The 23,258-nt window shown below is 43.0% G+C and overlaps 1 protein-coding gene across 1 annotated transcript in view; it reads right to left on the bottom strand.

Annotated features, from left to right (window-relative positions):
• The window catches only part of LOC134398220 (protein eyes shut homolog), a 614,610-nt gene that overhangs the window by 246,785 nt on the left and 344,567 nt on the right, over positions 1-23,258 (bottom strand). The window contains exon 22 of the mRNA XM_063125472.1: positions 19,328-19,478. Within this exon, the coding sequence (XP_062981542.1) occupies positions 19,328-19,478 (151 nt within the window). The remainder of the gene's footprint in view (positions 1-19,327; positions 19,479-23,258) is intronic.

Raw genomic sequence — 23,258 nt, 5'->3', positions numbered from 1 at the left:
GGGCAGGGGGAAAAGGTTATCTGCATTTTCTTGAAAATCGTATTCTTAGTGAATATTTTATGCTATGGCATAATTGCCAGAAGACAGAAATCCACAGAGTCCCTGGTCACTTCCTCTGGATTTGTGATCAGTATATTTCAGGCATAATATATATATTTTTTTCCTCTCAAGATAAAAAATAAAATAATCATGAGCCTTGCCTTCTTGCTCTAAGCACCACTGTCTCACAAGCATTCCTGTCAAGCAACACCCACCCACATCGTGAGAGCTAGGCTAAATGAACTGTGGAACAAATACATATTTCAGAAGATGTTTATGAATAAGGGCAGCCAATATGAGGGAAGAAAAGAAAGCGAATGCTTTTGACCTTTACACTTTTGCCGCAGACGTGCCACAGGGCTGTTATATCAGTCAGGATAAGTTATTATGCTAAGGGCTTCATCAGTGTTTTCACATTTAAATTCATTTACGTTTGTTTAAATTTGTACATAAACACATAGAAGTGCTTATTCCGTTGAAAGCTTTCAACATTAGTGTTAATAATTTAGCAACTGAGAAGGGTTTTCATTTTTCAGGGCATAAAAAAGGCAACTGAAGTAGTCACATTTGATTAAAACACACATACAGATACAATGGAATCCTAAGCTCCCAGGGAGGGCAACTGAGGAGCTGTTGGATGCTGAAGATCTGCCTTGCTATATGTGGAAAAGGTGCGGGGGGGGGGGGGGCAATGCTGGAGGTCTTCTTGTGGCTGTGGCAGAAAGGTCCACTGCCATCGCTCTTCCATCTATGGTGCTCCAGTGGTGGTAGCCCCTCAAAATGGGACACAGGATCCATAGGATTCCATAAGCTCCCTCACTCTACACACACACACACACACACACACACACACACAAAGCCCCTAAACTACGTTAGCATCATTATTTCTCCCCACTGACCACCATGGGAGGGAGGGAGAGGGGGGAGAGGGAGGGAGGAAGAGAAAGAGAGAGAGATGGGGGCGGGGAGGGAGCAAAGGGAAAAAAATCCCTTCACTTTTGCTACAGCAAGCCAGCAGGACTTTAGATTTGGCAGTAGATGCACTATGGAATTCACCAAATTCTCAGCCTATCATTCTCCATTTTTGTTTGTTCCTATGATATTAAAGGCTTATTCTTACACACGTATGTACCATCGTCACTTGATTACTCAAACCTTTCTGATTTGCAAGTGAATGGATGCCATGGAAAACATTCTTTGAGGTAATATGAAAGCGGCTACTGTAGTGTTTCAGGCCCTGTTCACATATAAAGTGGTGGTGGGGAGTATAATTGTTGCACCTTGTGTGCAGGTGATGACACTAAATCTCACAGGTCACTCTGCACCTCCATCTCCATTAATCCATACCTCTCATTTTACACCACCACAGGCCTCTCCACCGTTTTTTCAGATACTCTGCTTCCTCCCCCTCCCCCTTCAGGTTCAGGATTCCACAGATCGCTCTACAATCCCATCTCTCAAATACTCCCCCTTTCTGTTTATCTCCCTCAAATGCTTCCTTCTTCACACTCTTTTTTTGGCTGCTCCCCTGCTTGCCTTCTTATGCCCCTGCCTCCTTGTTGAACTCATCAACAGTTACAATGTTGTGGACCCAGGAAAAAGAGAATCATTGCAGAAGCAGGGGGAGCAGACAACTCCTCCCTGTATATTTAAATGGCATGTGGGGGGGGGGGGTCAAGGCCATACAGGTTCTCCTATCCCCTGCCAATGCTCCCAGGAACCACATACCCCGACATCCACACATTTGGTACGCTTCAAAAGTGGCTCTTTGGCTTGACTGATGGAAGCATGGAGAGCTCCTCCACATGAAGGAGAATCCTGGCTGAACCAGGATCCTCCCTTGTGTGAAGATGTTCTACATACCTTTGTCAGTATGCAATGCATGCTGAGCTTCGATGCACACTGAACATGCAGGTGGCAGGGGGCATGGCCCCTGGGAAGCCACAAACCATTAAGGCAGGGGCTTCACTTAGCCTGTGAAGCTAATACTCTGCGGGACTTTGGTAGGCCATCTTTTTCTACACCTGGAGTCATCAAGAGACCTATGCCCAATAGTGCACAACCTTTTCGGCCCTGAGGTACACATGTGATATTGCGTTGGGGGTCATGCGTGTGTATACACACACAAACACACATCGCAATAGGCTAGCCATGGACTAGCTACAAAGGCACGGATAATCACTGGCAGTCTGCATTCAAAACAAAGGATGATAGCTAGCTCTTACCAGACAGAATTGGTGAAAGGTATGTACACCTTGTTACAGTTGCATCTTGGTATTTCAGTCACAGCAATGTATCCAAAAGCACCCGAGGCTGCATATGTGAATGGCTGACTTATTAATGTCGTGCTGTGAGAACATTCATGCTGAAGGCTTTGGAAGTGTGGAATAAATCCTGCCTTTTAAAACAGCACTTTAGGGCACCTCTCAAGATCATGTAAAGCCGATTTGTTAGTTCTTAATGCACATCTATCAGCCTCATTCACATAATTAGGGTAGATAAAGCATGTGAAAGTGTAACGAGTGTGTGCGAGAAGTAATTTTGAGAAGGTGCCGGTGTTAGTGATTATCAGTCAGTACTAAACAAAAGCGTGGCAATTATTCCGCTTTCATTTATTCGGTACAGCTATTGAAATATGCAAAAAGGTGCATTCTCAATATATTTTCAAATGGAAACCTGCAAACACACACACACACACACACACACACACACACACACACACACACACCTCAAGGAGCAGTTTTTAAAGATATTGAAGATTGAATGATTGCTTCCTTGAAAATACATTGGGTTCGGGAGACCATCCTCCTCTTTAGGGCTTTTTCTCAGTAACCCCCTGCCCAGACAACATCTGTCAAGTCTTTCTGTTGACCAACCCAGCTTGTGTTTTGTCCATATTCCCACTTCCTTCTTTTTCTGACCACTTTTGCCAGGAGTGCAGGAAGTGCCATCTGTGGGCCATATTTAACCGACCAATCTATTTCTGGTGGCCCACCAGACCTCCTTGCACCTATTGCTGCAGTGGCATTGCCCATCCCTTACGTATCTCCAGTCTCTTATGATGACAGATTGGAGATAAGCAAGAGATCCCCTTACTAGCACGACCAAGAGAAACCCAAGGGATCCCCATGTTAGTACTAGTGCTAGCAAAGGAATTCCTTCCCTTATTGACCTAGCTGCAAAACCTCATTTCTCCAGTTACTATGGCTGGGTTCACACATCACGCTAACCCATGGTGGGTGGCAAGCTCCGCTGGGTCGCTGGTTATGCAAACAAGTTACTGTACTCCTGTCAGATGATCAGGCAAACAAGTTACTCAAAGTAGTTTATCCCTCACACAACCTTGCCTCTCCTCCTCCTATAGTCCTCTTGCCCAGCTGGGCAGGTGGCCAGCTTCCTTAGCGGCAGGCATAGAGATTGCTTGAGAGGGGCAGAGCAGTGGCAGTTTTTTTGGCTGCTGTTGCCGAGCAGCTCTGGAGGTGATCTCCAGACAATACAATAACCCACCATAAGTACAATAACCTCGTTGCAGATTGTAGGTTCTCAGGGTAGCTTCTTTGGGGGAAATAACCCACCATGGGGGAGAGGCCATCCCACAGACAACATGCTAACCCATCATTTATTTATTTATTTTATTTATTTAAGGATTTTTATGCCGCCATTCAGCCAAAAAAGGCTCTCACGGCGGCTTACAAAAGTATTTCTTGACAGTCCCTGCCCACAGGCGTACAATCTAAAAGACATGACAGAAAAGGAAAGGGGATTGGGAGAGAGGAGGAGGAGGGGGAAAAGGAAAGCAAATTCAGGCAATACAATCTTAGTTGCGATGTTGTGGTGTTCTGTAAAATAAACCACTATGGGTCAGTGTGTATTGTATGAACCCAGACTACGTGTAACTGCCTTTGTATTTTCCCATTTGTTTTTTTCAATGATAAGTTTTGTTACTATTAATAGATTACAGACAATTGGTCAATATGGTTTTATTGCACTTGCATGAAAAAATTGTAACCGCATCATTTTGGGGGTCAAAGTTTAAATACTATCCAGTCATTCTTTTGATATCTCCTTTGACTTCCTTCCAAACCACTTGAATACATGGGCATGACTACCACATACGCATAAAATCTGCCGATTCTAAACCACATTTCCAACAATTACAATTGTCTGTATTTTAGATTTTATTTGGGTTTTAGGTGTCAAGTACCAACAATACAACCATTTATAGCAGTTCTCTCTCGGTTTAGCACAAATCAAGTTTACAATCTTTCTAGTAAACATCCATTTCTATTCTGTTTCATTCCATTCGGCTTTAAAATCACCCCCAAAATGTCTTTAGAGGATGCAATCTTTCTTTTATTGTTAAGAAGAAAAAAAAGTTTGCCACCACTACAAGAGGTGGTAGAGCCACAAAAAGCAGCCTTCCTCATTGAGGCTCAAAACACACAAAACACAGCAAGCAGCTATGTTAGTTTATTTATTTATTTTATTATTACATTTAAAATCATGTCACCATGGACGCTAATTGACTGAGAGCAAAACATATTATTCTTTGACTCCTGCTATGTGAGTCATCCAGAAGCAGCATGGAGGTTACTTTCTTTTAACCCAACCGAGGTCTTTTGGCCCTCATTTCTTCACACTCATCACCCCTGAATGATGTTCGGTTCTTCCCCTTGGGACTCAAGTCCACCTCATTCCCTTTCCCCACATTTTAAATCCTGGCTTTTCCTTGGGTCACTTCTTTTCCTCCATGACCAATGCCTCAGAGCCTTCACCGCCTTCACCATCAACCCTGCTGCCAATATGACTGCTCCAAGAGAGGGCTTAACTCACAATATGACTGCTCCAAGAGCAAGCTCAACTCACAACTCCCTCCATTCCTGCTCAGTGCAGAACTACGTGGCAGCTGTAGTTCCCCAACTGCCTCAGGCTCCTGGCCAAGGCACAGAAACACACTGTTTGACTATTAAAGCTCATGCTTTGAACTTTTTCAAACTTTCAAAATTTTATGCACATCTACACTGCTCAAGCTTCAGTTTAAAACAAAAATGAGCAAAATCAGTCTGGTAGATCTTGAGCAATAAGCCTTACACTACCATATTCTTATATAAGATCAAACATTTTTTTTCTTCTTGCAAGGAAACCAAAGTGGTTCAAATGGTCCCCCAAAGTGGTTCACATAGTCCCAAAGTGGTCCTCACAACAACCTGTGAAGTAGGTTAGGCTGAGAGTCAGCGACTGGTCCACAGCCACTCAGTAAGTTTCATGGCTGAGTGGAGACTAGAACCCAGATCTCCCAAGACCAGTCCAACACTTTAACTGCTACGCAGCCCTGGACCTTTTTTCTACTCTAGAATAAACACACACACACACCAAAAAAATTCAGATTGGGATTGTAGGTGGTTCTGTAAACAACCTACAACTCCATGTTTTCACCAACCAGAAATTCTGGGAGCTGTAGGACCTTTTCTTCTGCCGCCCCCAGACTGTGGAATGGCCTGCCAGAAGAGATTTGTCAACTTAAAACTCTCTCTGAGTTTAACACAGCCATAAAGACTAATCTCTTCCGGCAGGCCTACCCAGATGAATTTTAAACCTAAAATGTTAAGATGGATGTGATTGTTATTTTAATATTGTATCAGTTTTATATGCTCTTTTAACCAGTTTTATGTCTTGTATTGTTGTATTTAATGTTATTCCCCGCCTCAATCCAGAGGGAGAGGCAAGTAAGAAATAAACTTATTGTTGTTGTTGCTGCTGCTGCTGCTGTTTTTTCTGTCTAAATGCATAGGCTTGCACCTTTTAGCAACCTCACTTGACACTTTTGTTACAGTGCACTAAACCATGTCTTGGCAGCTGCTGCAGTTCTTTTATGCTGTTAAAATGAAAAGCCCCTCCCCCCCAAAAACACATACCTAGTAATCAGTGTTTCCCATTCCTTCTCAGGGGGCTCAGGACTGCTCCAATTACTGATATGGTGGTGGGAGAAGACTGTGGTTAAGGCTGGTCTAAGAGATTTTCTTGCCTGAGTCAGGACAGCAAATTGTATCCCACCCCTTATCCTCAGTCAAGGTGCAAAAGAAGCCAAGGTTAGTACAGTTATTTTGGTAACTAAGGCAGACAATTCCACAAGCACCTTTCCCTGAGTGTAAAACACTGACAACAAAGGTCCGCATAGTTAAAGCAATGGTATTCCCCATAGTAACCTATGGCTGCGAGAGCTGGACCATAAGGAAAGCTGAGCGAAGGAAGATAGATGCTTTTGAACTGTGGTGTTGGAGGAAAATTCTGAGAGTGCCTTGGACTGCAAGAAGATCAAACCAGTCCATACTCCAGGAAACAAAGCCAGACTGCTCACTTGAGGGAATGGTATTAAAGGCAAAACTGAAGTACTTTGGCCACATAATGAGAAGACAGGAGACCCTGGAGAAGAGGCTGATGCTAGGGAAAGTGGAAGGTAAAAGGAAGAGGGGCCGACCAAGGGCAAGATGGATGGATGCTATTCTGGAGGTGACAAACTTGACCTTGGGGGAGCTGGGGGTGGCAACGGCCAACAGAAAGCTCTGGCATGGGCTGGTCCATGAAGTCACGAAGAGTCGGAAACGACTGAACGAATAAACAACAAAAACAACACTGATCATTCATTTATGATCTGACTTCTCACAACACCCATCATCAGCTGCCTCATTCTGTCGAATGGGAGGGTCAGCCCTGACCACAGCTGGTAGAGCTCTCCAGCTCGCCCTTCCTGCCTGGTCCTCCTCATGCTCTTACTCCAGCTTTTATGTTAATTACTAGAAATGGATCAATATCTATTTCTCCTCCCACTCCTTGAACAGCACAAAATGAAACGGAAAGGCAATCCAAGAATAATTTGTCAGCTAAATTGCTCAATGTGTGATATGTTACTAATGCTACCAAACCAATCATAAAACTGCCTCTTTTGGATGTAGGAATCTGTGACAGAGCAACGGGGTTGTGAAGCAGGGGGAGAGATGGAATAAGCAACGGCTGGTGAAATAAGCAAAACTTACTTTGTAAAATGAAAGTTTGAAAAACATTTTGTTTTCCATGAAATTTTTAAAAGCACACACCGAGAGAACCTCTTGCATTTGCTCTCCACATGTATGAGGATGGTGGTGAAAGGCACATTGCTCGCAGGATAGTCTTGAACAAAACATAATGGCAGTTGAACAGATAATATGCCTTTTTAATTATATAATTTCGGGAACCAGTCTTAGATGATGTATGCATCAAATTCATTGGACAGTAATAAGAAACCAGAAAGCCACTTTGTAAAGGCTTGTGTACAGTTCACAGCGTGCCAACAAACCTTCCCCTGCTCAATTGATTTTGACAATAATAATCCTGTAGACCTAACTTTCTTTATTTTTCCAGGAACAAAGCCTATTTTTTTCTTTTTCCCTTTAGTATTCATCTGGGAATAAAATGCACCTGAATGTGCATTACAATCAGGCAGGCTGATCTCAGTAAGCAATGGCAGACTTCCAAAACATTGTTGGAATGTCCATATGCACAGGCAGACATGGGAATAAACCCAGGGGCCAGATCTACACCGAGCTTGATCTAACACTTTGAAAACAGTATATGGAGTGTGTCCTGGGCCCCAACAGTTGTCAGAACTGTTATAAAACATTATTTATTTATTTATTTATTTATTTATTTATTTATTTATTTATTACACTTATATACCGCCCCCATAGCCAGAGCTCTCTGGGCGGTTTACAGAAATTCTAAAATTGAGATAAAAACAAGTATACAAAATTTAAAAATTTAAAACACAGAACATACACACACAAAGCATTAAAAACTGTTAAAAAAAACTAAACATGTGGGTGATTAAGATGTGCTGCCATATGCCTGGGCAAAGAGGAAAGTCTTAACCTGGCACCGGAAAGATAGCAGCGTTGTCCATTATAAAGCAGTAGTGTAGATCCTGCCCGTTTCTAATCACTGTCCCATACATACTCCCGAAATTAGGGGTGGCTGCAGGACCAGCCTTCCAATGGCATAACCTTGTCTTGCATTGAACTGGAAACCAGAGAACAGGACCTACAAGTGATTGGGTGTACTTACAGGAATCTTTGCATCACCAGCTATATACTTAAGGGTTTTTCATTCAGTTGTGCTTTATGCAGATATGACTATGACTGAAGCCCAATGTCACCCATTGGGCATTGAATTTGGGTCCACTGGACAATGGTACAGCTAGAGCTAGACCTTGAGGCCATTTAACCACCACCACCACCCACACCATAAGAGTATTACATCCAGGGTCTAAAATTACCTAGATGTACCATTACCTCCAGGTGCATGTCCAGCTCTCTATCCACTTTATGGCATACCACCACGCTACACTGGCTCTCAAGATGCTAAAATAGAACGATGCTTTCTTGTACAACCCACAGACTTGTCACGATTCATTTCCCCCTTTTACTCCTATATAGATTCTTCAGTTTTAAAAACATTCTCCCAAATAAATAAATAAATAAATAAATAAATAAAACAAGAACAACTTTGGTGCTTCCTCCCCCCTTTTTTTTATCCCCCTTCTTTGCATTCTACTCCAGAAAAAGCGATTCAGGTGGCATCAAATATCTAGCCCAAACACTCAAGAGTCCCTACATTTGTAAAGTATGAAGCAATTAAAATCCTGTTGAGTAAAATACTGCAATAAAGCCCTTACTACAGAGATTACGTTTGGACACCGGCAATCAGAATGATTTCTGGTCAGCAGGGTACTCGGCAGCTTTGCCCCTCATGCTTGGGGTCTGAAAGCCGTGAGCAGCTTGACTTCCTCCTTATTTAAACCTGTTAGAATTGTTTCCAGAAGCACTCACTGGATGTCTCTATACAAGTTAAATATAGTCACTGCAGAGAGCGCCACAGTGCGATTCCTGTTAACAAGAAACAGGTGCCAGGTACAGTTTACCCTGAAAAGTCTAGCTTGTAGCCAGTGACTCCATTCTGAGCTTCAGAAAGTGGATATTTATCTTAAGAAAAGGTTCTTATTAATTTTGGGTGCTGGACACTCTTATGCATGGTTTTCAGATTCCATCCATAGAATCAGAGCGTGATCTCTCTTGGTTCCCCAACACAGAGCCCGTGGGTGCCAATTTGCCTGCAGACACTTCCCTTGGTGCCCGCAAGACATTCTCAGAAAGTAAAAATGGCAAGCAGAGGTAGGCACTACACTTTGAAAGCAACACAGGAAAAAAAGAAGAAAAAAAGGCAAGATGGAGAATAGTAGTGAGAACAGGGGGGTATGAAGGGGTAGTGGGGAGTGAGGGAAGGTGTTTTAACATGGTTGCATGCATGTTTTTTTGCCTCTGTGGAGGGCAGTATGGTTAGGGTGACCATATGGAAAGGCAGACAGGGCTCCTGTATAGAAAAGGGAATTTCAGCAGGTGTCACTTGTATGCGTGCAGCACCTGGTGAAATTCCCTCTTCATCACAACAGTTACGTCTGCAGCCCTCTTGACCAGCCCTCTTGACCAGATATAAGAGGATGGTGATGGAGTGGGTCCAACAGAGATCCACCTCTCTTTTCATGGCCAGTTCATCATCCATCCATGCTGTCTCCTAGGCACTGTCCCAGGAGCCAGCCTGCTGTGCCTGCTTGTTTCTGAGGACGATGCTTTGGAATAGAAATGAGAGGGAACATTTCCTGGTTTGGCCCAGGGCTTCAACAATCTCCCTCAGGTTTATACACACTTGAAGCATAACTATATTCCAGTTTCCTTTTCAGCAATTTCTGCACTGAAGCCCAAACATTAAAAAAAAGATGTTCCAGAAGCAGAAGCTAAAATGAAAAGCTCATGTCTATGTGTGTATCTGCTGTGTACACTCCTTTGAAGTGCAACCCATTATGCAGAAGTACGTGCCCCCGATTTTAGTGGAACTCAGTTAAATATTTGGAAGGGCCTGTGCTTAGGATGATAGCCAGAGCTGCAGCAATTTACATATACATTTCAAAAGTATATGGATTTCTATCAAAGGTATAATCTTCTATCAAAGTATACCAGATCGCTGGGAATCGTATTGCACCTTCTAACGCTGGATATTAAGCAATGGAAGAGAAATCATTTGGAAGGATCTTTGGCAGGCATCAGCTCTTCATTGTGCTTTAAATGGCTTTTTAAAATGTAGGGAGAATAGTCAATTGAATATCATTCCATAACTGGCGCCTTTCATTTCTGAAAATCACATTAGATTAAATAGTAAAATAACGAATGGCTAGAAGAAATGAAGCCGGACAGAAATGGGCACAGCCCTGAACTCACTAAAATTCTCTTTTATTTTATTGAATTAACCAATAAAGATATATTACTAGAGACATTTGTTTCTACATGAGGTTTAGTTTTGTCTTTTGGAGGGGAGGTGAAGGAGGCAACTGTATCCTGTTACTGCAGGTGACTGTGGCATGGTCCCTAAACATGGGTAAATCCAATGTCATGTGAGCAGGCAACCAAACTTCCTGAGTGCCCTTGGGGCACCAGAAGGGAGGCTTGCACATGACAACAGGGAGATGACAATGACCGGCACCGGAAAGTCTCCCTTCTCTCTGCCAGTGCCCCAGCAGGGAGAAGGGAGACCTGGGCACAATGATAGGAGAGTCTGTGCGTTCTCCTCGGAAGCCCATGGCTCGAGTGGAGGTCCGTTGAGCACCCAAGAGGGCCAGATTTCCCTAACCTGGGGTAGGAATGTCCAAGGCCATGAGCATCATGAACTCTTTTGTCAATGACATCTTTGAGCGCATCGCCGCCAAGGCTTCTCACCTGGCCCATTACAACAAGCGCTCCACCATCACCTCCTGGGAGATCCAGACCGCTGTGCACCTTCTCTTGCCCAGGGAGTTGGCCAAGTATGCTGTGTCTGAAGGCACCAAGGCCATCACCAAATACACCAGCTCCAGAGGTAGCCCTCCAGAGGTTGTTGGACTGCAATCCCCATCATCCCTGGCCAGCACAGCCAATGGTGAGGGAGGATAGAACAATGCCAACAACATCTGGAGGGGCCACACATACCCATCTGTGGTGTAGCCAAGGCTAAGGCAGTTTCCTCTGTTCTTATAAATTAAATATGGTAAGAGTGCTTTTCAATTGGCATAGGCATGCACAATACATTTCATTAGGGTGTGCACCCAGGGATTTTTTTTTAAAAAAAGATGAACATTTTTTGAATACTCAATAATAAAAGATACTATTTTTATTCATTTATTTATTAAACACTGCAGACACTGATGCCCTATTCCGCATTTGGCTTTCCTGACTATGGGAGGGCCATTGCAGGTGAGGGAGGAGAGTGAGGAGATGCTTCTCAAGCCTCAGCATTGGTGGGAATTGTAGTCACACTGGCCAGAGGAAGGGCTTATTAGCCTTCAGGGTCCTTCCTCCTGGCCTCTTTAAAGTATGGCTCCTGGCAGAGAGGCTCTCAGCAGAGCAATTCCTTTTCATTCCTGCTGCCGGGAGCAACAGCACATTGTTGGTGGCAGTGAGGTAGCCAGAGGGCAGCCAGAGGACCGTTCCTGCTTGGTCTGGATCCCCTTCTGGATTCCTACTCAATGCCCCCCCCCCCCCAATTTGGTGCTTATTGCTTCAGACATTAGTGTTTCCCTGGGCACAGCTGGCAGACCCCTTGTGCACACCTATGTCAATTGGCACTACTGCTGTATACAGCAGTGAGAGCCAGTGTGGTGTAGTGGCTAAAGTGTTGGACTGGGAGTCAGGAGATCCGGGTTCTAGTCCCCACTTGGCCATGGAAGCCCACTGGGTGACTTTAGGCCAGTAAAAACCTCTCAGCCCAACCTACTTCACAGGGTTGTTGTTGTGAAGATAAAATGGAGGAGTAGGAGGATTATGTATACCGCCTTGGGTTCCTTGGAGGAAAAAAGGCAGGGTATAAATGCAATAATCAATTTTACCCCTGTCTTCAGCCTCAGTTCATGTTGAGCAGCAATGAGGCATAACGCGGAACTAGATAGGTGCTCCTAGAATCTTCTTCAACCCTGGGTTTCTGTGGCAGACATTCAGGTGTTCTGTGAGTGAATCTGGAAAGGTTTCCTATGGGTTAATGGTTTGAAAACCACAGTGCTCTGTTTGGTTGAACGGCTTACATGGACATTCTAACTACAAAACATTCACATTCCAGCTTCTGTGTTAAGGAAGCATTGTTAATTAGGCTGTGATGAAAACTTTACAAAGTCCTGTGGAAAGAGTAGTTGTGTTGGGTGACTAGGAAGAGACGCACCAGAAGAGAGAAAAACCCAAGGCCAAAGGGCCTGAAGGAAAGGGGCAGAATAAGCAGTGGACACAGGAAACTGAAGAGACCTGAAATAGGCAGAAACAAGAGGAAAAGGCTTCCCTGTTTAAAGGCCCAGCCAAGTTGTCTTTTTCAGTAACTTTAATATAAGGGCTGTAATTTTTTAAGCAGTTTTTTCATCTTTTGTCACCCCTGTCGCACGTGTTCAAAGGGTTCTAACAACAATCTTTCGAAACAAAACAAAACACCACAGGCGCTTATCAGGATATTTGAAGGTTTAATCATGACTTTTAAAACAAACAAATAAACAAAACTAAGCTATGGGTGCGAATCAAACTGCACAGAGAGGAATGCCATTCTGAATAATAGCTTAAAATAATAAAATGTCTTATTTCTGAATTCCGGTGTAATTACCTTCTTGGTAACTAAAGTATCATTAATTGTTTAATTAGATTGCATTCTGGTGCAAAGAATATAAAATAGGTGCACTTAAAGGAAGATTAAAGGTTGTTGTCAAATACTCACACTAACTGTTGATTGCATTAATGGTGTTATTTGTGCTGCTGTAATTGCTGCAGTAATTTATATTTCTGGGCTTATTATTATTAAGCACTGAAGATGTCAACTGTCATTATTTCATATTCCTTTTCAGTATATAAAAAAAAACCCTCCTCAGTATAATTAAACTTCGTGATGAAACTAAATGCATCAAGCTTTCATAAGGAAAGAACACTCAGGTGCTGCAGGAGTAATTTTATGTGCAAAGTGAGGAGAAAAGACGAAATCGTAATGGGAAATTGTCAGGCCAGCGGTAACGAGGATGTTGGTCAGGACGGCCATTTTCGCATTGCCAAAAAGGAGGAAATGTATCATGAAAACAAAAAAGGTAGAAGACGACACAGGATTAGGGTGACCATATGAAAAGGAGGACAGGGCCCCTGTATCTTTAACAGTTGTATTGAAAAGGGAATTTTAGCAGGTGTCATTTGTATATATGGGGAACCTGGTGAAAATTCATCACAACAATTAGAGCTGCAGGTGCCCTGCCCTCTTTTAAATCTGGTCACTCTAGTATAGCTCCTGCAGCTTTAACTGTTGTGATGAAGAAGGGATTTCGCCAGGTTCTCCATATATACAAATGACACCTGCTGAAATTTCCTTTTCTGTGCAACTATTAAAGATACAGGAGCCCTGTCCTCCTTTTCATATGGTCACCCTACACAAGAGTGCATAACATTAGCATTTGCTGGTATACATGTATAGATGCAAATTTACATTAAATTACTCAAATTTAAACTGAAATTCAATATGTCTCACAATAGTTGGGAAGATTTTGGCCAGGTTACCCAAGTGCTTGCTCAGTCTGCTATTCAGGTGCTAAATAGGGATGGAGGCCCTTCTTAGGGTTATTTCTCTTTAAAGCAGACTTAGATTGGATAGCCTTTAAACAGAGAATGCCTTCAAACAGACAACAATAATCTGACAGCCCTTCAAACTGAAGAGTGTTCTCTGTAACATAGAACACATGGCCACCCTAGTGTTTGCCTTCAAGGCGAGCTACAAATTATTTCTGTTGCATGGTCTCTGTCTGAGTCAATGGGACTGTTTGAATGTAACAACCACAAGTTGTGGGTTAATTAACCCATGGCTTGCTGTGCATGCTACCACCATTTTGAATATTCAACCTCTGATCAGCCTGATCAGAGGTTGCTCCGTGATGTCCAAACCTGGACACTATGGGTTAATTTTGGGTTAAACAACCTAAAGTTAACCTAACAGCTAATTGTAGGTAAAATCTGGGCTGTTTAACCCACAATTAACTCAATGGGACTGTTCACACAAAATGTTAAGCTGCAGTTAGACCACTAACCCTTTTGCAGCAAATGATTAGTGAGCATGTTTTGTAGCCACCATGGTTAGGAATGGTTCACATGACATGCTAAGTCATAGTTCATACGGCATGCTAAGCCATAATGTTTAGCTCAAAATGCTTAACCACTGTGGCTTAGTGTGTCGTCTCAACAGGGGCATAGTGTCCGGGTTTGGCTGTCACAGAACAACCACTGATCGAGCTGATCAGAGGGTTCCCTTCCCAAACATCTCCCCTTGGGGGTAGGAATCCCCATGGAGTTAGGAGATAACAAAGGGACTTGCTTTTGAGCTGCTCACCCTCCCAAGCAGAGGATGAGTGGCACATCTTGTCCACAGCAATGAATACCTCAGTTATATCCTGATTGGAATATTGCTTTGGGCTCTACATAGGGCTATGTTTTGAGAATTTTTGGAAGCTTCATTTGGCCAAGAACGTGGCAGCAAGGATGTTGGTCCACGAGACCATATTACACCCATCCTGAAACTACCGCACTGGTTGCCAATTTCTTTCTGAGCACAGCTCAAAGTCTTGGTGATTATCCTTAAATGGTTTGGGTCCAGGATGCCTTGGGGATGAATTCTTCCAGTATGAGCCTGTTGGCTGGCTAATATCTAGTGGAGAGGCCTTCTTTGTGTTCCAACCATGGTAAAAGCATGAGTGGTTGGGACAAGAAAATGAGCCTTCTCAGTAGCTGCACCAAGAGTGTGGAATACTCAGTCCCATGAGGTTCATTAGGCTCTCTCCCTGCTATCCCCTGCCATTTAGTGAAGGCTTTTCTGTGCTGGCAAGCTTGCCTGGCAGATCATGTTTTCTATGGTGAACTTTGTTTTTATTTGGCGATCCCATCTCCACATTAGATTGTATTGGGATTGGTTTATTTCATGTTGTTTTATCACGATATTTTGTTATTTCAATTTTTGTATGCCACTTGAGGAATACATCTGCATTAGAAAGGCAGGAGGCATCTGTTTATAGGTAAATAAATAAATAAATAAATAGTAAATTCTTTAAGGTGTATTCAGGGAATAGGTTGAAGGAATTGTGGAAATCATGATGTGGGTGGTGTCCAAGGAGCCAACAAATATCTCCTCTTTCTGCCCAATCCCTCCGTCGTACTCCCTAGAGTAAACCAAAAAGATCTGGGGACAATCCCTCCCCTCACATATGGCACAGTATTGAACTGAATGCTACTGAATCACAGTTCTGTGCCATTTAGGAAATGGGTGTGACCCTACTTCCCCCTTGGAAGCAGTAGCTGAGGTGTGGAGGAGACTAAAGAGTGTCTATACGATGATGCATTGGCGCCGCAATCCCTCAAACCCCTGCACTTGCACTCCTGCGGGGTTGTCCCCACCTGGGGCTTTCTTTCTTTGTCCCGATGCTGCTGGGCGGAAGCATTTCTTTCTCCCGCCACCGCCAGAGGAAGCGCGCAAAAGCATTCCAGCTCTCTGGCCCTCCCCCTTCCTATGTCTGGGCAAATGGCGACCAATCAGGGGTCACCATCAGCTCAGTTACGCCTCCGCTGCAACTTTGGAGCAAAGCAACAGATGCAGATGCACGGTTGTTGTCTTGCTCCATAGAAAAAAGTCAGGGTAAGTCCCCAACTTTTTTAATTTTGAGTTTTGGGGGAAAGGCCTGGGATGGCTCCGTAATGGCTACTGCATAATATAAATGACACAGCACCACTGCGGAGCCACCCAATGGCTTTCCTGATGTATAGACAGCGCCTAAGTCCCATAAAAGGCTATAATGCTGTAGAAGAAGGTGGTCAGGCAAACACACACAACAGAAACACACACAACAGAAGCAAAAAATGGTGAGCAGTTTTGGGGGCAGGGAGGGGGATTGGTTGCTGTTGCTGTCATAATGAATAACAATACATTTATTTTGTTATACAAATATAAACGTATAAAGTTTTGTTCTGCTGAAGTAGCACAAGAAACTAGATCTCTGATTTGCAATTTCTAGTTTATTTTTTTGACTCCTGTATAACTGCAGGTCATCCACTACACTCAAGTTTGCTTCTACTGGAGTAACATTTCCATGAATTAAATTAAGCTCACAGGTCCTGAAAAGGAGCAAAAGATATAGCCCCGTTTCATGGAGAACCCATATCCATTTTGCCCTTATTACTATTTGATAGGCTGATCAGAAGGAAACAAATATTGTGCATTTCAAGTAATGCAGTTAAGGAGACTTTGAATCTGTCCTTGACCAATATGTTGCTCACCTGCATTTCCTGATGTACTAGAATGATTCAATTTCTTTAAAATTGTAGTGGCTCCAATGGTGAACTCATTTTCGATTCCAGTCAGCAAAGGCATTTGCTATATCTGACACCCATAAAACCCAACAGAAAGAAGGTGTGTTTTTTAAAGAAGTTATATGAGCATTGTTTATATAACTTAAAATCATGCCAGGCCTGCATTTGCAGTGTTGGGTGCTGGTGATTCAGTGTGTTAAGATTTTCATTTGCAATGTTAATCTGTCCTTTCAGCTTTCTAGCCCATACAAGCTGGTGCAGGGGAGCTTGAAACATATTGGGGGCCTTTTTCACTTAGAAAAAAAAGTGAGTCAGGGGAAGGACAGATAGCGGTATATAAAAATATGCATGGTGGGGAGAAAATGGATTTACATTTTCCTCCCTCTCTTATAATGCTAGAACCCATGGTCATCCCATGAAGCCAAATGGTGGGAGATTTAGGACAGATAAACAGAAGAACTTCTTCATCCAGTGTATAGTTATTCTATGGAATCATAGAATAGTAGAGTTGAAAGGGGCCTATAAGGCCACCAAGTCCAACCCCCCCTGCTCAATGCAGGAATCCACCTGAAAGCATCCATGACAGATGGCGGTCCAGCTGTCTCTTGAATGCCTCTAGTGTGGGAGTGCCCACAATCTCCCTAGGTCATTGGTTCCATTGTCATACTGCTCTTACAGACAGGAAGTTTTTCCTGAAGTTCAGCCAGAATCTGGCTTCCTGTGGAATCATAGAATAGTAGAGCTGGAAGGGGCCTATAAGGCCATCGAGTCCAACCCCCTTCTCAGTGCAGGAATCTACCTTAAAGCATCCCTGACAGATGACTGTCCAGCTGCCTGTTGAAGGCCTCTAGTTTGGGAGAGCCCATAGCCTCCCTAGGTCATTGGTTCCATTGTCGTACTGCTCTTCACTACCCCAAGATGTAGTGATGACTTCTAACTTGGATGGCTTTCAAAGGGGTTTAAATTCATGGAGGATAAGGCTATCAATGGCTACCAGTCACATTAGCCCTGTGCAGAAGGTACACACATTAAAGCATTTGGAGCTAAACTTTATGGCTTAGCGTCTCATGTGAACCATTCCTAACCATGGTGGCAACATAACCACAGTTTAAACACATTCACTAACAATTTGTGCAAAAGGGTTAGTGGCCTAACAATGGCTTAGTGTGTTGTCAGAACAGGCCCAATAACTATATATTGGCTCCAATATTGGAGGTAGTATGCCACTGGATACTGGTTGCTAGGGAACAAGAATGGAAGGGTGCTATTGCACTCATGTCCTGTTTGTGGGCTTCCCATAGTCATCTGGTTGGTCATTCTGGCTGTTCAGTATGGTGGACTCATATGATCTGATAAGACATGACCAGGTGGTGATTATGCAAATTGTGTCCGGCACATACTGAAACTCATGACAAGCCATCGTGGCTTGTTGTGATTGTGTGAACTGAGCCAGTGACTGGCCCGGAGTCACTGAGTGAGCTTCATGGTCATGGGGGAACTAGAACCCTGATCTCCCAAGTCCCGTTCCAGCACTCTACCATACTGGCTGTGGTTGAGAAGAGAGTCCAGCTGACTGAACAACCATGAAGAATTGGTGCTATTGTGGGCTACTGGTTCTGGCCTGTTTGGAGAACAAGGGATCCTTCAGATTTTGCAGGTGTTCATCATGACAGTCCCCATAACCACACCTCAAGGAGAGTCCAAAAATTCAGGCTGCTGTGTTGATCCATATCAACAAACCAGTTTGAGAAGTTTTCATCTCCAGCAGGAAAGCTCATGGATCTTAAATGCCTTTTCAAGATGAACTCACCCCCCAAAAGACTTTGCATTACAATCTTCCACCCATCTCCACTAAGGCCCCCAAGAACAGAGCCACATACAGGACGCTGGCACTTCAGATTGCTTCGGCACAGTGAGCCAGCAGTGAAGGAGACCACCTCCTTATCATTTCCTGTCCTCAAGGACAACCTGCATCTGGTGAGCCAAAGGAATAGTATCCTGCCAAAGGGAGTTACTGATGCACTGTTAATGGATTCGACTTGGCAGGGTAGAGAAAGCTGCAGTACTGGCAAGCTAGACGTGATGCTGGATACAACACCTGCTTCTTCCCAAAGTTCTAGCCCAAGCCTAACTCAGCCATTTCTAGTCCCAGTTTCTGTCACAAATGCAAATGCCCAAAGTGTGGAGTGTGACAACAGCCATAAAGAAATGATGTTACCAGTGCGGTATCTGGTGGAGATCCAATATTCTGGAGTTTCACTAATGAATGTTGACAATAGCTTTGTTATTTTTTCCTAGATTTACTGGTCCCGCCTATTGTGTTTCCATCCATCCATCTGCCCCTATGAACCAACTCCTTCAATCTTAATCATAGTATAAAACAAGCAGAAACCAGGGGGATGTCTATATGTTGTTTTTGCCCTGGGGTGGCTCTGAATCTGCTCAGCATCAGTCATATGACACAGTTGCTAATTCGGAGCCAGTCTGGGGCAGAGAGCCGAAGTCCCGCACCTGAAAAGTCAGGGACTTACCTTGCCCGAGGTCTTCCACCACCTGACCTCATTCTGTGGCCGATCCAGGAGGCGGTCCTGGAGGATGGCAACTAGTGATTGGTTGCCAGAAGCCAGGAAGAGGGCAGATGGCCACTGGAAACCCCACACTCCCTTCTTGGTGTGGGGTTAGCAAGCGCAACCCCACAGGAAGGAAACTGCGAGGTTTGGGGGAGTGTGAAGCCAGTGTGGCACTGTCAAGGCAGCCCTCAGGTGAACCACAATCAAGTGCTGGGAGTCAAATCGTCTCTATGTGATTGTCGTTAGGAAGCTGACGTAGAATGCTCTACACAAGATGGAGAGTGATATAAAGAGTAATACCTGCTTTGTTGCATAACGACGTGGTAAGCCACCTATAAATATTGGTCCTGTTTCTTGCCAAACGAAAGCTGACCAATTATTGCTGGGCATGCTTGTCTTTGTAGTCACTCCCAGGAGAGTCACTTCAGCTTCACACATTATCAAGTCTTGCCTGCATAAATTTAGAAAAAAGAAAAGCTTTACAGCCCTGCCATACATTGGGTAAATGCTTCTCTGACAAACTAATTAGAGCGTTGCCAAATCAAGAAGGGATGAAAATGAAGTAAACAGCTCAACTTATATTGAACCCCATAAACATAACAGAGGCGATTTGATGATACAAGCTGTAAGTCGGCATGTCTTTGGAGTGTAATTGCCACAAAAATGAAATTACTGTGTGAAGGAGAAGAGCACAGCAGCAACTCAAAGGTGAGGGCGAATGACTGTGAAATCAATAAAGGATTTTTAAATATATATTTTTTCCAAGTTAAATGTTCATTTTCTCATTTCTTGGTAAGGATTTCAAAATAAATGTTGATCTACCATTACAAAATATATTTAACACTGGAGGAAAAGGTGAACATTAAAACAAACGAATGAATGTATCATTTAGGAGAGGTTGCTTCTTTAATACAGAAAATCTGGTACTACAAAGAGTGTTTAGAATTTATATAAGACTGTAGTGTTCAGAGTACTTCACACACATAATCTCAGTAATCCTTAAAATGACCCTGTAAGGTAGGATAGCATTACTGTAGTTGGAGTGACTAAAGCAGAGAGAAGCAGTTGGAAGGACTGAGGCAGCGAGTACTACCAGTATTTATATATCTGGAAGGAGCAACTAAAAACCATATGGTTAGTGAAATACTGTACCTCACTGCTGCCACTACGCTACTTGACAAGTTCATAATGAATGAGATTTGAACTGGGGACTTCTTCATTTACAGCTCACTCTCTTTGGCTGGGCAGAGGGTGGGCCAGTGGGGCCAGTTGGCATGGGCCTACAATTTTGAGGGGGCCTACTCAATGGTGCAAGAACGTTTGAAAGAATTAGCAGTTTTGAACATTAACATTGACAAGGCAAAGTTGCTTGATTTTTCTGTTGTTGATGATGAATTTGCCCAAAGAAAAGCATGTAAAGTATTTCTGAATGTGAAGAAGTGATGTCTTATATACATCTTGAATAAAAGTGCTTGCCATTACCTTTTTTTAATATATAAATCATTCTAGTTCATATGTATTTAGAACTGTTTTTTTTTTTTTTTTTAAAGAGCAATTTGAAATGGGGCCTACATTTCCCATCTGGCCCCGGCCTACTACCAGTTTTGCCCAGCCCTGTGACTGGGTTCAGATGCTGCTCCCTTTTTCGGTGCATCTGGTGTGGGTTTTTTTCTCCTTTGTGTGTAATTGTGCAGGGTTTTGATAGTGCATTGTGTGTGTCCTGACTAAGGGAGGCTGTGTATGAAGTTTGGTCCTGATCCTGCAAACTTCCACTACCCCCTTGTTGGGATGATGCTGGAAAAGCTGGATTAAGCCTCTGTACTTTACCCCACACCTCTCCCCCCTCATTGGGATATTGTGGAAGGTTAAAACAGGCTGTGTGATGATGTCAATGGGTGAAACAACAGACTTCCGCTGGAGGACTACGGCAGGACAGGGGGGCATGGAGCTGACTCAGATTACACAAAGGAGCTTATTTGTCTAATGTGGGGGACAATAGTAGCTTCTTTTCAAAATTAGCTATTGTGAATAGCTAACCCATCATGGGTTAAAGTGATGTCCGAAAGCAGCCTTTAAGTTGCAATCTAAAGTATATTTTTCCTAGGGAGTAAGACCCATGGGGGTATGTGGGACTTACTTATGTGTAAACATTCTTCAACTGCACTTTTAGGTTGGTAAAATGAGTACCCAGTTAGCTGGGGGAAAGGTAATAACGGCCGGGGAAGGCAACGGCAAACCACCCCGCTATAATAGGGTGACCATATGACCGGATTTGCCCGGATCTGTCCGTTTTTTGATGATAAATCCGGGAGGGGGAGGGGAAATCCGGATTTCCCTCCAAAGAGCAGCTCTAATGGGAATTAACAAAAATACTTATAACTCCGTCATTTTTTAAGATAAAGACATGAAACTTGGCACAATGGTAGTGCTTAGTAAAGGCTTTAGTCATACCAAACTTGAAACAGATCCGTTCATCCGCTGATTTTTTAGGATTTTTTTAAAAATTGAGGTTTTAAAATTATTTTTAATATCATCATTTTTAAAGATAAAGAGATGAAAATTTGCACCATGATAGCTTTTAGGTAGAGCTTTAGCCATACAAACTTTGAAACAGATCTGTTCATCCATTGATTTTTAGGAATTTTTTAAAATTTGAGGATTTAATTTTTTTTTAAAAAAATGTTATTTTTAAAGCTAAAGAGATGAAACTTGGCATCATGATTGCTCTTAACAAGGACTTTCGCTATGCCAAGTTTGAAACATCTGTCTTCTATTGAGGTTTAGGATTTTTTAAAAAAAGTTTGAGGTTTTAAAATTATTTTTTAAAAATAATTTTAACATGGTGACCATGTTGTCCTCTTTTTTGGTTTCCAAAATATTGTCACCCTACGCTATAAGGCCTGCCAAGAAAACGTCAATGAAAGCTGGTGTCCCTTCAAGAGACAGTAATGACTCAGTGCTTGCACAAGAGGTTCCTTTCCTTTCCTTCCTATAGACAATTGCCTGGGAGTAAGTCCCATTGAATTCAACGGAATATACATCTGAGTAAACACACATAGGATTGCACTATTAGTCACTGTGATACACTAATTCTCACTATATCTGCCTGCAACAACAAAAAATCCTGGGTCTTTCCAGTCAATTCTGTAAAATGTTTTACTTAACTTAAAGTTTAGGAATAATTTTCAGTTTCTAAGTCTGACTGTGCAGGAAGTAGCCTTTGATGCTTCTGCTAAAGCAAAGGGGCACTCATACATACAAACACTCTTCACTGGAAACACTTGGCACAAGGCAAATTATGTGATTTTGCTCTTTCCCTTAATAATATAACTCTAATTCATGTTCCTTGAGCCAGCTCACAGGATACATTCTCCCTTAATCTTGGAAGCACAGTGAGGACCTATGAAAATCAGGCAAAAGGCTCTCTGTTTGGTGTTTCATTATATTCACCTCCTTTTTTCTGAACAGCAAGAAAGCAGAGGGCTGCTGAAGAGCAAGGTCAAACCACTAAAACTTGATTAGCTGGATGATTAAAAAGATTCAAAACTCTCCTGCCCTGCTGGCCACAGAATATCAAAGTGAGAATGGTAAGCAACTTTAAAATAAAATAAATTCTTCAGAGGAAGCAATGTCCTGCCGTGTATCTGAAGGTGGGCAAGCCAATAGTATGTGAATTTAGCCACTTTTGGGATAGCGTTATTATCCACGACAATTCTTTAATTGATTATTTGTGCCAACCCATGGAAGGCCTTTTCATTCCATTTCCATACACATACCCTACCCACAGTCCACATCTGTACTGAAACAGATACAACTGATTACTTCCAACACAACTTTTGAGCCTTTCTATATGAGGCAGTTATTTTGTGTGCTCGTGATTCCTCACTCATGGCAATGTGTGGGTGCTTTACACAATGTCATCGTCCCCCAGGGCCTCACCTGTTCTTTGTAACCATTTTAGTAGATGGGTTTTCTGAGGAGGAGAGGCTGGTATTTCCATGAATGATGGCATGAAACCCTTATTTGCACAGTTCCAAGCTACCAAGGTGCCACCTAGGGGTTGTGTAATGGAACATATAGAAAGGCAGAGGCAGGAAACTCCCAGAAAAGAAATACGTGTAAAGGAGCTGATCTTAATCCCACAAAGAATCTGAAAGCAGATTCAGGAGGAGGCCTTTCTCCGCTATGGCACCCCAGTTGTGGAATGAGCTCCCCAGAGAGGTCCACCTGG

This window comes from Elgaria multicarinata, chromosome 4, assembly GCF_023053635.1.
Source record: "Elgaria multicarinata webbii isolate HBS135686 ecotype San Diego chromosome 4, rElgMul1.1.pri, whole genome shotgun sequence".
NCBI lineage: Eukaryota > Metazoa > Chordata > Lepidosauria > Squamata > Anguidae > Elgaria > Elgaria multicarinata.
This window is presented reverse-complemented; position numbering and strand designations above follow the sequence as displayed.